Raw genomic sequence first — 17,552 nt, forward strand, 5'->3', positions numbered from 1 at the left:
ATATTTTAAATTTTACTTTAAACTCTATTATATTTTGTTAATAAAAATAAATAAAGATCCCTAGTTTCTATGCTGGACGCTTTTTGTACACATTAATGAAGCGGCTCGGTCTTTATAGAAACCAGTTAATAAAACTGAGCTGTAGCAGATGGGGGATGTCTAGGCTCACATTATCCTTAGTTTCTTAAATGCTTATGTGCTTTCTTGAGTCCAAATGATAAACTGTTTTGAAAAATAATAAGCAGTAAAATATTTTGACTGAATCTGTGGGTAAAACGAGGAAAAATAAGTTCAGAAACAATGCCCTTTATTCACATTGTCAGAAACCATTTCTGTGGAGCATTAGGAGAGTTTGTTATTTTCTTGGATTATCCAAAGTTTCATGCTATGATGAAAAAGAATTTTAAAAAGGAAAAGAAAGCCTTAAACAAGAAGTTCAAATTTAAATCTGATATTGTCCTGGTTTGTTCACCTCAGAGGAAGATGAAATAAAAGCTCTTCATATTTGTGTTTCAAGAGGATAGCATTATTACTTTCAAATCTCGAGATCATGTAGATCTATCTGCATGCTTATATAACCCTTATCACCAGAATATCTGACTGTACCTTTAGTCTTTTTTTTTTTTAAATAACATTTATAATCCCAGTATCTTTGTGGGATGCTAGTAATATTGCCATCTAAACAGGTGGGGAACTTTAAGCCTTTGTCTAATTTCTTAACTTCTAAAGCAGAGCCAGTAATAAGCTCTTTTCATTACTTATTAGCGCTGGTTCTGGGTCATGTGTGCATTCAAAACTGAAAGCTAATTTAGAAGTTTTCATTACTAGTATGAAGCTAGCCAGTCAGGTACAAGAAGAAAAAGCATACGGAATTTCAGAGAACTGCAACAGTAATTTGAAAGAGTTCCTTTAAATAATTATGAAATTAATAATATGAATTCAAGATTGAAGCTACATGCATGATTTGAAGGTAAATGCCTTTTATGTTTCTGCTAACAAGTAGGTAAGATCAAGGGAAAAAGAAACAGGGCATAAGTGCTTGTGTATTTATTTCAATATGAGTATCCTTCAATTTTGTTTATAGAAGGAGAATTGATATTTCTTTAGTACCTTTTCTAGTCAGAATAAAGTGATAAAAATGGAAAATAGTTTGAGTTTTATAGTTTGATTTATCTTTATTTATTTAGCATTCACTTTCACTTTGCCATTATAATCTACCTAAGATAAGAAACAACATTGTAGTGTGTTTAACTTATTTATCTGTGGCTTTTTTAATAGATTTTTGATTCAGCTGGAGGACATGGATTTGCTGGTGCCCAGAATTCAGCCAACTCTGCCGAGGTAAGATGAGTTGGTCTTTGTTCTTCCCCATTATGTTTTTAAGTTCTGAATACCTGTCACTAAGTGTTTGTTGAGGCTGGTTCAGAAATCCAGCTGAGGATCGTAAGACTTCAGTTAGTGTCAGATGACAGAATTATAATTTTGCTAACAAAACCACATAATGAAATGTGTACGTTTCTAAATATGTATGATAGCCTTTTTTTTCCCCTAAAAAAAGCCCCTTTGTAGCATTCATTCCTACACTCTATATTTTTTAGCTTGGTGTCTGAGAGAGGCAGAATAAGAAATGACCTTGGCTGAAAGTTTCTTTTTTGATGGACCAAAGCCCAAGTTGCACTGTTCTGTTTTGTCTCAGATTAGTTCAACAAAATCTGTAAATTCTGAAAGTTAAGACAAATAAGTCTAATTAAAGTCTACTGAGCATACCAGAAGAAAAATTTAAGTCAAGATTTATGTCTTGCCTGTGTATTGCCTAAGTAAAGGAAGAGGATGTGGTCTCCTTTCAGCTGCATTACCCCGTGCAGCTGCCTTTCAGTGTCCATGGACATGCATCCTACACAGGAGGAGGTAGAGTTATTTCTTTTTCCTGACATATAGAGAGCAAATTGAGAGCTTAAGAATCGTGATCCCTGGGATTAATATCACTGTTCTATGTTCTGGAAGCAAGAGAGGATGCTGTGAAATCCTTAATCATATGTGTGATGGACAACACACAAATTCCAAATTCTGCATTCCAAATGCCTTCCCTTTTAAAAGTGATGATAAGGGGGTCTGCAGATTGGGCAGGATTAATTTCCATAGGAATTGGCAGCTGTAGTAACTGCGTACACCCTGTTCTTCATTCTCAAGAAGAGATTTATCATAGTGTAAAACAAGGAAACTGATTTGGGGATTGAGGTTTGGGTTTGGGGGAGCTGCTTGGAGGGGTTACAAAATTCCCCCATTTCTCATTCTTTGGTTTGTGGAGAAGACCTGTCCATCTGTACATGTGTTAGTGCAAATCAGACTTAGGAGCAAACCAGCTGTTTAAACTGAGGCAAACTTGCAGAGAGGGCAATTGTAATAACAGTGCAGAAGAGCAGCTGCTGGGCAAAACACCTAGCCTAAAAAGATGAGAGCACACCAGTGTTGCTGGGTTTCTGGGCTCTTGTGATTACACTATAGCCAGGTTTTCATGCACCAGACTAAAAAGTGGATATTTGCCTTTCCATTTATCTTTCGCCTTTCTTCCTTATTTGTTCCCTGAATCAGAGAAGTTCTTTTTATGTGGTTTAAAACATGGAAAAAGACTTGGAAAAAAAAAAGTATACCACAGTAGTACAGAGTACTATTTCAGCTCAGTGTTTGTACCAAGCATTAGACAAAAAGTCAAAATCTGCATTTAAAATGAAATACTGCTATTGAAAATGATTAACTATAATGAAGAGCTGAAATGAATCTCTTGAGAAATGTTTGGACAAAATTAATCATCTTGTTTTCTTTTTTGTCTTTTTTTTTTTTGTGTACAATCTAGTGCATGATTTATTTTCCTATCAGTATTCACTTAATGGCAAGATAATAAAGCAAAACATGTACCACTGTGAAAGATTTCTCCCACTGATTGCAGCTAAACCTAATGCCATTTTGCCTCCTAAGAGAGCTTTTCTTTTTGAGTGTACTTTGAAGAAAATTTTCCAAGCAAATAACAAAACAAATGCAAATAACCAAAATGTTATGTTCGTTTAGCTACCTGTTGTGCCCTATTCCATTTGCTTTGCCAAGGAATGGGGTGGGAAAGTATGCATTAAAAAAACAGCCCTCTCTTTTAAAAATAAAATGTAATTATATGGGATTTCTAGGTGCAGTGAAAGCAAATACAGCAAATACAGTTCATTCCTGTCAGGTCCTGTTAAGCCATGAAAAGAGTCTGTCCTTCCTACCGCTGAGGACGGGAGTCTCTCAGGTGCTACGCTTGGAGGTTCCTACTGAAGCAATGTCAAAGGAGCCCCTCAGGGTCAGTGCCAGCACCCACCAGGTGAACAAGCTCACGGTGCCGCCTAGCTCAGCGAGTGCCATCCGTAGGGCTTTGGTCCCCTAGGGTAGCTCACGCTGGATTAAAAAAAGACCCGAGTTTGGGCAGCAGTTGGGAGCCCCAGTCCCTGGGTAGGGGACACCGATGTGAGGGCAACGCTGCTGCAGTGTTGAGGCCAGGCTTGGGGTCACTCGGATTCCAGACACGTACGATGGTTGGGTTCCAGACTGTAGCATGGTTGCTTTTGAAGGCTAAAAAATGGGATTTTAGGTACTGAAGTGGAGCTTTGGGTCTCCACCTTATTTCTAGACCATTTTTAATGGAAAATAAATATAGCATGGGCATTTTTAAGATACTGACATTTTGATGAGTCGTATGACAAGTCAGAACTCAGAAATGATTCATCATAACACAGAAAACGGTTATGCTGGAATCTGCCCTGTTTCATTGGCTGATTTTGAATAAAAAGCAAAATTGGGATAAAAACTTTTAAAAAATGCTACCTGAGGAGCAGAGTGGATTACAAATACTGTAGTCTTCCAGGAGGCTAAATTTTCCAAGAAAACGATGATAAAAATAGGCAAAGAGTGGGGGAAATTATGAAGTAACCTATCGGTCCTTAGGCAACACGGTGGCACGACGTGTGACAGTCTGCAAAACCTGGCGCTTTTTGCTGGAAAATTGGATGGGTTGCTAGAACTTTATGTGGCAATGAATGAATGAACTATTGTAGTATTAGTCACATAACAGGAAAAAAAATCTCTTTTCATGGCAGATTTTCTGAGATGGAAAATGTGGATAAAGCAACAGTATTTTGACTAACATTAGGAAAATATTTTTGTTTAATAAAGGGAGAGATGAATTTATCTCAAAGTTTTTGCTTTAGCACCAGTGTAAACAACAAAGAAATGAAACCAGCTTGGTTGAAGAACTGTCTATCTTGCGCTTAAAGGCTTCAAGAAGGAAGGAGGTGGCCTTAAGCCTATTTTCCATCACCTTCATCCTCTATGGATTTTTTTTTTTCTATCTATGGTAATAGTGAGATTTATTTCTATTGGACAGACTTGAAGGGCTACTATTGCAGTACAATAAACCATTCTGGTAATTGCAAACCCCTGAATTGCTGGAAGCATCTTCCCAGCTCAGGCAATATAGCTTCAGTTTTCCCTGAAGGAAGCCAAAAGAGAATTAACAGTTTGACTCGCTGCCCCTTAACTCTGGCAGCATATGCACCTTGGCCTTTTCCATATATGTCATTTACACTTTGGACGGCGTTTCCAGATGCTTGATTTAGTGCTTTCTAAGAGGACCACAGCTCTGCCGGAATTATTTTCTTAAACAACAGCAGTTTTATGAGCACACTGGAACAACAGCCCTTGAGGTGAGGCTTCACCTGCTGTAAATTTTAGCACTCCCTGAATTGCAGCAACAGAACAGGTTTCCTTTATAGGAATGGCTGTACATTGGTGGGAATTTCATGGGCCAAGACTAATTAATATTTCATTTCCAAGCTAGTTACAATGAGTAGTTGGGCAATAGGAATGTGTTTCTTTAATGCCATTAGCTGAGTATTGTATTTCTCACAAAACCAGTGTTACTCTTGAATAAAATTATTATAGGGCCATACTCTTGTTCGGCTGCAACCTGAATTTCTGCATTGTTCAGTAATTACTCAAATAGGACTGCTTACTCTGTCATTTTTGCAGCCACAATCATTTTTTGGAAAACAAAAATAATATTGGTTGCTTTGTAGCTACTGATAGATTGTTGTCAATAACTTTGCTGCCTGCGGCAAGGGAGGAAACAGTTGCTGTTTAGTGATTTTATTGGAGCTTTTAATTGCATTGCACCATTGGGCTTGCGTCCCTGCAGAGTCAGGAGGAAGAGTTGCAGCATATGTGTATGCAACGCCCTCAACAACAAGAAAACAGCAGTGTGTTCACAGAGATGGGCACAATTCAGCCTAAGATGTGGCATGAGTCACAGTCCTTCCACTTTAATAGGTTATTGCCCCTTTCCACTGGCTGTAAAGGGAATTCAGGAGGCTGTGTGTGTAAATCTAAATGACTTGATGTGGGCAGTGATGTGTCCTATAGGTGAACCCAAATATATAGGGGAAAGTCCTAGTTCAGAACAGGTCTCAGTGATTTTCTCCTTGTGTGGCAGCCTTTGAAATGTCTAGCCTGAAGTGCATTACAGAGGAAAGTGTAAAAAGGAAGGGTGAGAAAATAACAAGGATTTTATTTGGGATGGATGTTGAGTTAGATCAAGCTGAGTGGCTTTTGAATGAGGGAGAATGCAACCCGAAATGCTAAGCAAGCAAATACTTTACCTGTAAGACAACGTGATCTTCAACTGTAAATAGAGTAGGAACAATTTATTCCCATTGTGGTCCTTTATTTTGCTGTTGCAAGCCTTGCTCTACAGTGCTCTCTGCTGGAAGTTTACTACATCATCATTTTCTGACAAAATTTTAGCAATCTTTGGGTTTTTTTATCTGTTAGTTAGCTAAAATTGTAGAAGTCAGTTCTTAAGAAAATGTACCCACTGAGATATAATATACAGTAGCTATGTATTTTCACTTAAAATCAAAAATTTATATGGGATAAAGATGTGAAAGCCCATAATGGCAATGTCATGGAAATGTAAGCAGTTCTGAAGAAGTTCTGTACTGCAAGGCAGCGATGATGGTAACTGTTACCTTTCCTGCAATGAGAAACACATAGTACCATGTCTAAAAATGTGGTGGTTCAAACCCTCTGCAGACTGTCAATATAATTCTGCTTCTTATATTTGTGCGTTTTTCTTGTTCAATATCCACAAGTTTTCAAGTTCTCCCTTATTTTCAGCAGCAAGTTGATGAACTCTTGAACATCTACTGCTCAGTGCCAGAGAGCATCCAGAAGGAGAATGCTTGGGAAACACAAACCTACGTTCATTTCTGTGATGGCCAAGGAGTGGCATTAACCCTCAAGCCAGAACACAGAGTGGAAGATGTTTTATCTTTGGCATGCAAGGTATTCAATTTTCAGGCATGACTGCATGTTGTTAATAGTTGTGGGATGTGGAAGAATATATGGGATGTGGAAGGGGTATAATATATTTGAGGATGCCTCAAAAGTGACAGCATAATACCAGGGTCTCCCTGTCCCTGTATCAAGACATACTTTGAGTATTTGCTCTATTTCCTTTAGCAGTGTTGCTTATGTATTGTAGTTAAGGTAGCAGGATCATGGAAAACGTTTTGATTTGTATTGCTCAAGACAGTGAGCACACAAAGAATCTTTAAGGAGCTGTGAAGCTCTGCCAGGTAATCTGGTCTTGGGAAAGCTCAGCATGTGTCCAGTCCACATTGTTGTTCCAGCAAAGTGGGTCGTTCTGCACAATTTAGTCGTAGAGGAATTACAGTGATTGGTTGAGTTAAGGACCATAAGGTTGATATATGAGATTTGATATCTCTGTGACAAAGACTGTCATATAGGTTGGTTTCCTAACAGACACAATTTTTTATTTTTAATTAGTTAAATTTCAGTTTTGCTTCTAAATTTTAAAGCATGCATTCTGCTGTGAAAGGCAGTGCCATAGATTTGAGGAGGGACTGCTGTAGCTCTTGTGACAGAACTGAATCAGTGGCTAAAGGTGATCTTAACTACGGAGGAGTGATCAGCAGCTCTAGAGCATCACAGCTAATGGTGCCTTTGTCTTAGTCACTTAATGATTTTGACTCTGACTTCATGAATCAAATCACTTTTGAGTTATAAAACTTTAAGAAAAAAGTAAATTTCACAAGAAGAGAAAACTAGGAGAGAAAACAAGGAGACTGACTGTATAAAATGCAACTGTTGCTTAGACTAGTGGAAATTTCAGGTGAGTTAATACAAATAGTGTGAAGTTAATGAGTTATGAGGCTTCTAATGAAGAAAAGGCCATAGTTATGAAATGATACTATGAACCGTGGTTTATATATCGAAGCAAGTATGCTGATTTAGCCATGTCAATATATCTGCATAATGTCACTGAGAAGAACTGATCTTATCATTGCTCTCCTGAGTAGACAAGATGCTGGAGAAACCATTTATTCCCTAGTTTTATTTTTTAAAAATTGATTGTACCTGTCACAAAAAAGGAATTTTGAAACAGTATGTAACCACCAGATGGCAGAGAGGAGCTGAAATTTTTGGAAATATTTACCATAACGTAGAACTACAGAAAGAGGAAATACAGTTTACAAACAGAAAATTAAGTTATAAAGGAAATTTCTTACCTCTCTCACTCCATCATTCAAAGAAAAATCTGTAATTGTAAAGCTTATTTAGTTTTAAATTATTTGATTTTTTTCTGTTTTATTTTTTTCTATTCTACATGTAAAGCTTTTCATAAGCATACTCTAATGCTGAATACTTTCTGCTCATCTTTCCTGATTCTTTTCCTTCTTACATTTTCATTCTTCTCTAGTGAGTGTAAGGAATCTTTCTTCTTTAAGAGAATATGTTTGAATGTTATATATATAAGGATAAAGTTTTAAGGGTTGATTCCTTTTTTTCATCCATACCATTGATGGGGTTTCTACTTTTCTCTCTTCTGTTCTCCATCTATTGCTTTTGAGTAGTACAAACAAAAAAAAATTTGCATTTTACTATAACTTTATTTTACTAACTTTACTAACTATAACTTTGTATAATTTTGCTATAGTATAAATGCAGCCATTTTACATAGTAAAATGTTAATCTAAACACTACTTAATCAGTAGATTTACGTTTTTAAAGCTGCGGAGATCTATTAAAGTGTTTCAATAACCCTAAAGGATATGTCTTTTTTTTTTTTTTTTTCTCTGTCTGTTTTTAACAGAATTGCTGTGTTAGTATGCTAAAGTGAAATACTTTGTGCAGTAGTCTCATCAGCTTCCTGGTTTTCAGAGACCCCCATCAGGGGTTTGGAGTTTTCAGACAAATATCCTTTGGGAGTAGTCCCATTTCCTTTTGACTTCCTTTTGAAACTGGATTTTTATTTGGACGTCAAGCAGTGAAAAAATATGTGAAACTCTCTGATCATAGATGAAACCTGACAATAACAAAGTCCGATAAAGACAAACTATTCCATAGGGAATCTCCTTCCTATCCCAATCCTTGCCTAGCAGCCCATATGTACAAATATATTTTCTACATCAGAAGAATAAATTTAAGGGCAGAAATGAGTCATTGAGAATAATCATATCAAAAATGACTGTGAGGTACAAGTTCAAAAGGACAAAATAGAGCTGTAATATACCTGGAAATATATAGCATGTTACAAGTATATATAATTATATGTTATATTAATCTAAGAGTTGAGACATGCTGCTTGTAAAGGAATTTGGGGGAGGGCTTTAAGAGAAATTGGAAATTTTACTTAAACAATGCATCTGGATTTTTTCTGCTACAAAAACAGTTAGAAAGTGACTTTCTGAGGTCTGCTTTTGCATGACTTCTGAAGGGCTCTGTGTATGTGTGCATTTGTGACTTCGTCATCTGGGGTGCTAGAACTAAAGAATCGATTCCAAAAATCCATCTTTTTATTCCATAGATGAAACAGCTGGAGCCAAGGCACTATGGCTTGCAACTCAGAAGACTGGTTGATGAAAATACTGAGTACTGTGCTCCTGAACCATATGAATACATAGTAGACCAGGAAAGTGTGTCTCCTTTTAGATAAGACTCCTTGATGTTTGTAGCTACAGTTGAATTATCACCTATGAATGTGTGTGATTTAGATCTAAAATAAGATTTCAAAGCTGTTCTTGGATTGCATTCTGCCATCCTTATTCACAGAGAGCTGAATTCATAGCTGTGAAGAGATTCAGATTGCTAGGCACTACAAACACTCTCTTCAGGAACTGTTTGATGATTTTAGTGGGACTTGTGGTACAAACATGAAATGTCAGTTTCTACTCCAAGCCGGATTTTGCATGTTTAGTTTACTCTGCTTTTAGTCCCATTGATTTTAGTGATGCTTGCATAGTAAAAATCTTCTTCATGTTTGGGCTCTTTAGTGATCATAGTGTGGTTTTATTGCTTACACTTTTGTAATTTGACTCTCTCTCTCTCTCTCTCTCTCTCTCTAACAGGTGTATGATGAAATAGAAATTTGTCCATTAAGTGTTTATCATGTTCATCTTACAAAGACTGAAAATATAAGTGATTTTGGTAAGTTGAACCAAAACAGCAACCAGGGATTTCCAAGAGCAGGCAGAGCCATCAGTGACAGCTCAAAGTCTACAAAGGACTTGAGCTAATATAGCAGAGACTTCTCTGTCTGTTTTACACTGACAAATGCATTTTTTATTTCTCTGTTTGGGAAAATGTACTTTCTAGTTCTGCTGTTTGGGCCAAATTATTAAGTTTGAACTTTTCAGAGGACAAATGTCCCTTGCCAAATTAAATATCATTATTCAGATCTTGGCTAAGGACTGCCTCCTTTTTAGTAGTGGGATGCTCTGTTGAAATAATATCAACAGTCTGGTACAAATGCTGAAAGGATTTTTTTTTTTTTTTTTTTTTTTTACATGCAGGGGCACTTAAACCAACAAAAAATTATATTTCTTGCAAAACATGAATCTTTTTCAACAGTGTTATGAGAAATATGAGCAGAGTTGTAAACCAAAAAAAAAAAAAAAAAGATAATTCAGATAGATAAAATACTGTATTAGTGTGTGAGAGAGAGGGAGACAGACAGATAGAATAGGGAATTTAGGACTGTCTCCATGCCTGTTGAAATCAGTGGTGATTTATTGACCTTGTCATTATGATTGTTTATTTTATTGTGCTCTACCTTTAAATTTCTTCCATTCAGGTTTTGCTGTCACAGCTCAAGTTGATGAAAATCGACATCTCACTCATATACTTATAAGTGATGTTCTCCCTGATGGACTAGCATACAAGGAAGGTAAGTACTGCATTTGTAAGTAATACAGTTCTTGGTTATTCTTTAATTCCAAAACATGAAGGAGCTTTGACATTACTGTCTGAAATAGTTCTTGGCTTTGACTAGTCATAGTTCTCTTTCCTGAATGCTGTAGAAAGTATGTAGTATAGAAAAGGTAATTTAAAAGTTTATCCTTTTAACAAATTCTGTTCTCAGCAATGCAACTAATGGCTTTTGCACAGAGAAAGAAGAAAAGTAATTTTTTCTTGTCTGAAGAAATTGTTCATCTTCTGGGTTTGGTTGGTCTCTGGGACCCATCGCTTTCATTTTTCTCTTCATCTCCACAACAAGGTCATATGACTTCTGACAGCAGAGATAGATTAATCACATACCTAAGGGAAATGACCCCTTCGTTGCTGCTGATCTTGAAAGACAGCAGTTGCCACTGTTTAGACTTATTCAGAAGCTCATAAAAACTTCATCTGTTAGTATTCCAGTTTTATGAGAATGATTTGATATGCTTGACTAGTTCCTGGTGCCTCCCAGACTGGGATAACAAAATATGAGCTATGGTGGCATATGCTGATACGCTGTCTTTTATTATGATCTTGGTGTGTCTGAGTGTTGAGGGGGGTCTCTTGAGTGTTATCTGAAGATTGCCTCCATCTCATAGTAGCTATAAAAGACACAACTTGATTGTGGTATCATGTGTAACATCTACAAAAATAAGCATATGACCCAATTGTGTAATTACAGCACACATAAAATTCCTATCAAGTCTAATGGACTGATTGTAGGATTAAGCTATTTGAACACAAAAATAAAAAAATGAAACAACATAACATTTAGTTTGTGACCTTTCCATTTAATATTCTCTCCTTTTTTTTTTCCCCCTTTGCTTTCCTTTCACATGCTTCTAGGGTTACGAGTAGGCAATGAGATTTTGAGCATAAATGGAGAGGCTGTGTCTGATCTTGACCTCAGACAGATGGAGTTACTGTTTTCGGAGAGAAGTGTAATGCTTACACTGAGAATTAATCATTATGGAGCTCAGCAACCATTATGTACTTCATGGTCAGATGGTGACATTTCTAAGGACCCCAAAAGTTTATTGCCCCCTCCAAACCAGTCACAGCTCCTGGAGGAGTTTCTGGATAACTTCAAAAAGAACACAGCAAATGGTAAGAGGTCGATGCTAATTTTATTACTTTCACCTTGTTTGCAATTTAAAAGAATTTTTTTGTGTATCAGAGAGAAACTTAAATTCAAACTGTATTAAGTGCCATTTACACTTCATATCTTTCTATTGTTACATTGTTTTCTAGAAAACAGAAGTTAAACAGAGTATGATCATTTTGGTAGGAAAATTAAATTCTTTTAATTTGTTAAACAGCACTATCTATTAATGTCAAGCATTCTTTAACAGTTGTATGATGCCAGGTTCTCACACTAATTAATTCCCCAGACATCAGCGGTTGAACTGACGGGTCTTTCAGAGGCAAAAGTTTGGTTCTGCATTTAGCATGCTTCACATACAATGAAGTACTATGTATGTTCAGGACATCTTAAATACAATAATCAACATCACTTCAGGATGGGATCATCTAGTCCTGCTCCCTCCTCCATCCAGAGTTACTATTTCTAAGATTTTCCAGATGAAAACAGCCCTTCACTCTACAGAGGAAGCTTTATGAAAGCAGTTTTCACTATAGTTCTTTTACTGCCTTCTACTCTTACTCATCTGGAAATGGGTGCTGGGGTGGTTGTGGGTAAAGGTGGCCCTGTCCACCTGTGCTCCTTAGCTTGGACACCAAGGCAGAGGGCCTGTAGAGCTGCCTGTCTTGGTCTGGGTGCATTAGGAAGCCTCCTATGTGGCAAGACTGGCAGTCCCTGAGGTACGGAGCAGGTAGAAGTAGTTGCAGGGGCAGGAGGAACAGGGCGGGAAGTTTCCTGAAGTGAGTCTCCTCAATGAAAAGGGGAGGAACAACTACCTCGGAATTGCTCAAACTTGATCAATTCAAAAGAAATGTTTGCATCCTTTCCATTTACATCCAATACTTGACATGTTGCATCTCATAGTATTAAAATATTTGAAAATGCCTATCTGAAACAGATTGCATCTGGGGATTTGCTTTCCTTCCCGTCCCCACCTCAAATATTTTTCAGTTGAGATATGAGCAGATTTGATTTTCTTGAATGGAAAAGGTGCAGTTTCATCTTTGTACCTCTGGGGGATGCTGGTAAAATTCTGCCGAAAGCTGGCTGGAGTTTGCTGTTGTGTAAGGGGGGCCAGGAAGAGGTACTAAAAGAAAGTCTCTGATTTTTATGTACAATTATGGTGACAAGTGTTTTCTGATTGGATTCTTTTTCATAATTAAAAAGGGGAGGAATAAAAGAACCACATAGGAGAGGTTGTTAGAATGGATTTAATTATAGAACAATTTTATTAGGTCATCTTTGAAATTAAGATAAATTGGGATACAAGATTTGTGATACAGTAAGTAGCATCTCTCTCAGGGGCCTTAGTTCAATTTCAAATGCTATTAAATTGGCTATTGGCATATAAAAGTTAGTGTCATAAAACAAAAATTATGATAGAGCTAATTAATTACATAATTATGCTAGGGCCATTATTCAGCTTGCTGGCTTGATATCATAGGCCAGCATTACCTGGAGTATTCAGTATAATAAATATATGTGTCCTTTCACTAGATCTGTCATTCCTCAGGGATAAATTTGCAACATGTGCAAGTAGTGCAAATATTCCTTTATAATAGGAAATTGCTGGAGTATGTATTATATTCTAAGCATTAGTGGATAGAGGGACACACTGTATTTGCTTTTCTGCTTAGAAGCAGCTAAGTCAGATGCATTTTATTCTGAATGGGAACAAATTGTTCTAAATTAAGCTTCGTGAGAAAGACTGTGATGTTTACAGAATTACCAAGTACTGATGCTTAGTTTCTGATCACCTGATCAGCTTCAAATTAAAGCAGAGAAAAAAAATGCATTGCTTTGAATTAGTAGGTAATCTTAGAGGGTTTAGCTGTTCTATGTCCTTTTGCTTACTCAGAACTTGAATTAATATTTTAGATAAGAAGAAAAGGTATTTATTAATCTGAGCAGGGATTTGGAACCAGGGACACTTAAATTCTAATCCAGTTGTTAACACGATTCCGTCTCCTTTGGCAGAGTGAGTCAGTTTTATGATCAGAGTTTTCAAAATAATTTCTGATGTTTGTTTGTCCAATTTGAACCTGACCTTCCAAGGCAGTGCTTTTGAAAATCAGCTAGTTTCTGCAGTAGGTGAGGTTTTCAAAAGTCAAGCACAATTTTTATCAGGAGTGCATACCTGGAATTAAAAACATTAAAGTTTCTTTTTGACACCTCCCCTCTTTTTAGAAGTTAATCAGTGCTATTTATCTGTTCAGAATATTGTGGAGATTAATAAGTCTAAAAATAAAAGTGCGTGGAAAATGGAAATTCTCAGCACACAGAGGGTCACATGGTAATAGTCTGTCTGGTGCTTAGTGGCATCATCCAGGCAAAAGCAAAACAGAATTTCCTATAAATCACTGACTTTATATAACTTGGGTGGTAATAGTTTATCCACATTTACTTCCAGTTTTGTAACTACTTAGCATATATTTGAATGCCTTTTCCCACATATTCTCCTGTATTAAGCATGTCCAGTTATACCTTGTGCCAAACTGGCAGCTTTAACTGTACCGAAGGGAAGTGATTGACTTTCTCCAAAGCCACTAACTGCCACTCCTACAAGTCCCTCCCAGGGAATTTTTTGGAAGAATGATTCATTTTGCCCAAGAGGTTGCCATACCCTTGTGGCTGTATGTTGGACTTCCTGGTGCTGCTGTGGTTGGATAACTTGACCTCCCACATGGCAAGACTGTGCGCTTGCTGCTTAACCGCTTGGCTAGTAACAAGCTTATCCTGGAAAAGAAATCCGATGAAACACTTTTAAAAATATACCCCTAAATATGGAAAACCAATTTACAGAGCAAATTGCTCAGAGTTCCAGAGCTAAGGAAACTAAACAAATATTTGTACAGAATTAGTATGAGTGAGTGAATAAGGGTAGAATTCTTACAACTGTGGAGGAAAAAGATGCCTCATTTTAAGATGGCATGGATGATTGAAGAGCAAACAGTAGAGAAGGGAGAAGTTATTCTATACCGTAATTTTAGGGCAGCTCCATGTGTTTTAATGATTTATCTATAGAGTGCTGAGGCAGGAGATAGAAGCGAGCATTAGTATGTGTGAAAACCCTTTGCAGAGCAATTTATAGTATGTGAACTGCTGTCAGTTGGGCTTTTTTATTTTCACCCCCAGAAAGTGCTTTGTTTGCCAAAAAAAGCTGTCATTTCTAGTTAGCTGACACTGCTGAAATCAATCTGAACTTGTAAATTGTTTGCATTTTTTTTCTTTTTTCTTCCTTTTTTTAAAGGGAGGGTTTCGAGGGAGGTATGTGGTGAGGGAGTGGCATTCTGGATATGTTTAAACAAGTTTCCACAAGGATAAGTTCTCGTATGGGAGGGCTGGGGAACTAAACTTGCAAGGGATTTTTTTTTTAAAAAAAGCGGAGGAGGTTTTTTTTTTTAAAAAAAAAAAAAAAAAAAAAAAAAAAAGACGCCATTTCTTGACTCTCTGTGTGCACCTTATCTTTGGTGTAGGGCATGTGTCCTCCATGAGAGGTTTATGTGCCTGTCTTGTCCCTCTTTCTAGAGATGTGGTCCAGGGAAGGCCATCTCATGGCCTGGTGCTTTGGAGGAGGGCCAGGCTTGCTCCTCCTCCTCCTCTGCACCCCTTCTGCTTGTCCTTCCTCCCAGCCACGCAGCCCTGCTCCCTCCCCTGTAGCCCTCAGTGAAGTCATCACACCCGCGGGTTGGGGAGAAAATTCTTCTACTCGTTTGATTTATTTTTTCCACACTCAGTGAGTTGAACTGGCCAGCGCAGAGGTGTGACAAGGGGCAGAGCCAGGTAAGCAGCAGAACTGCAGCTGGGAGCAGGAAAGTTTGTGAGGGAAGAGGTGGCCGAAAGGCGAGTTACTTTCAGTGGCAGCAAGCTCTTCTACGGCAGATCTTTCCTTCCAGCATCCCTGGCTTACTGCTTTGAGCCAGGGGCTTTGCCTTGTGCCTTCGCACCTCTCAGGAGCAGAGCCCTGTGCCTGGGCAGCAGAGTTGCCTTGGGACATGCCTATTTGAGTTGCTCAGGATAAAGCAATTTCTCTTTGTATAATACATGCCTGGAGCCAGAGTGTGAAAGTCAGACCTGATGAAATCTGACAAGCGGTTATGAAATGAGCAATGATGCTTAAGCACCCAACATACTTGAAATTGAAACTTTTTTGCAAAATGCAACTGCTTGAACCTGTGGCTTGAACCTCGCATGAGAACTGACACTTTTGTTTACTAAAAAAAAAAAAAAAAGGCACTTTTGTTTTTAATAAAAACAAAATAAACATAAAATAACCGAAGTAAATACATTTAGAAACAAGGCACCTCATGGCACATTTCATTAGGCCTGAAGCTCTTTTAAAAATGTAGTAATATTACTGATATTTGTGTTCAGTTCCAGGGCTGTATTTCAGACAAGGTTTATATGAACATAAGCAGGTAACTGGTTTCTGTGCCTCTAGAAGACTTGATTGCTACGCACAGCTTTTCCAATAAAGCAAACTTTGTTCTATTCAGCTTATATCAGATCCCATGGAAAGTTGTACATAAATTTAGAGAGGAAAAAGATAGTTACAGATTGGCTCTGTAGCCAACCAGCTTTATTCATGTCAAAAAGTTTATGTCCATAAAATATTTCTTAAATGTGTTCTAATCTAATGTTAAAAGCATTTCATAAACAAAGCTAGAAAACCTTTCTAAAATAACCTCTAGTTATAGTCCTTCCCAAATCATGCTCTGTTTGTTTGACTGCACTTCCTGGGGTAAATTCTCCTCATCTTGGTGTCAGGTAAGGCCTTCACTGCCCCAGAAATATGGGCAACAGAGGTCAAGTTCTGTATGCAAGGAATCAAAGAAGTCTTACTGTTTCACATAAAACTATTTTGAAGTCTGCAGAGGTGAGTATTGCTTCTTAGCATCCTGAGTCACAAGAATACCCACATTCATTTTAGAAGTGGGACCTGATCTTTGAGGAAGATATGTTGGTTTTACTAAGTGCAGGCTTTGCTCTCAGCAGCTTGTTGGCTCTCAAAATAGATATGTGGTAACTTTGCATGGAGTTGAGGCAACACACTAGAAAAAACAGTTTAGCGTTTTAGTGTAGCAGTGCAGTTTTCTTTGTAGCATGACTGGTTAGGTATTGGATGATCGACCACTTCCTCGGGTTTCTTTTATTTTTCCACTTGTTACTATATTTACGTCATCAGGAAGCTATTTTTTGTTTGATAAATATGGTGAGGTACGATGTGGCCTTTTGTCAAAGTGAACTCAAAGATGAGATATGTGCTTACAGATAACTGTGTTACACTGGCTTCCAGTCTATTTGTGTGTGTGTGTGTGTCTGTGCTGTGTTGTGCCACGGTGAAAATGAATGTTTTGGCCTTTGATGGACTACAGTCTGTAGATGTTAATTTGAAGCCAGTACTGCCTGTTGATAAACTGGATCCATAGGAGCGCTTGCTGCCTGCTGCATGTGATGTAATAGGGAACATTTCCCAAGAGCGGTGGTTTAATGAGCTCTTGCTGCCTCTTGACAAACTGTCCCGCTTGCTTCCTGCTAAATGCACACACCGCAGACTAAAAGACTGTTTATACTACAGAATGGAAATACTCTTTGTTGTGCTTTTTTATGGAAGGAGCATTCTGTTCTGTTCCGCTAAACCTTGCTATGATTTAGTCCCTGTGACGCCGCGGGCCCATATGTTTCTTCCTGGTGTCAACTCCATGAAACCCTGTGGAGTTGCACCTTCTGTATCAGGGACAACACGTAGGTGTAAAGCATGCCACTCCGTCCTGCTGAATCCTATAGAGTGACAGTACAGGCCACAAGGAGATTTATTAATAATGTTAAAGTTAGAAACATCCACATGCAGACTGGGATTGTTGGCAAAAATTCAAGCACACCAAACAGCAGATGGTGTCCTGTGTTTCACAGAGGTAACATAGATTGAGTAATTATGAAAACTAACTGCCTAAACTAGCCACAAATTCTTGCTAAACTGTACAGTAACAAATTCTTTTCCCCTTTCTCCCTTCTGTTTTCATGACTTTTATGCCTGAGATGGAGGAAGAAAGGTGCTACTAAGGTGACACTTGGTGCACGGCAA

The 17,552-nt window shown here is 37.8% G+C and overlaps 1 protein-coding gene across 6 annotated transcripts in view; it reads left to right on the forward strand.

Moving 5' to 3' along the window:
• Positions 1 to 17,552, forward strand: part of TIAM2 (T cell lymphoma invasion and metastasis 2) — a 172,774-nt gene that overhangs the window by 115,821 nt on the left and 39,401 nt on the right. For 4 of the 6 annotated variants that reach the window (XM_026044345.1, XM_026044343.1, XM_026044349.1 and 1 more), the window contains 6 exons: positions 1,279 to 1,341; positions 6,202 to 6,369; positions 8,915 to 9,019; positions 9,456 to 9,534; positions 10,181 to 10,273; positions 11,173 to 11,433. In XM_026044345.1, the coding sequence (XP_025900130.1) occupies positions 1,279 to 1,341; positions 6,202 to 6,369; positions 8,915 to 9,019; positions 9,456 to 9,534; positions 10,181 to 10,273; positions 11,173 to 11,433 (769 nt within the window). The remainder of the gene's footprint in view (positions 1 to 1,278; positions 1,342 to 6,201; positions 6,370 to 8,914; positions 9,020 to 9,455; positions 9,535 to 10,180; positions 10,274 to 11,172; positions 11,434 to 17,552) is intronic. The other 2 variants (XM_026044347.1, XM_026044348.1) reach the window with 2 other exon arrangements.

The sequence above is a fragment of the Nothoprocta perdicaria genome, unplaced genomic scaffold (genome assembly GCF_003342845.1).
Source record: "Nothoprocta perdicaria isolate Ctin4 unplaced genomic scaffold, notPer1 scaffold_36, whole genome shotgun sequence".
In the NCBI taxonomy this organism is placed as follows: Eukaryota; Metazoa; Chordata; class Aves; order Tinamiformes; family Tinamidae; genus Nothoprocta; species Nothoprocta perdicaria.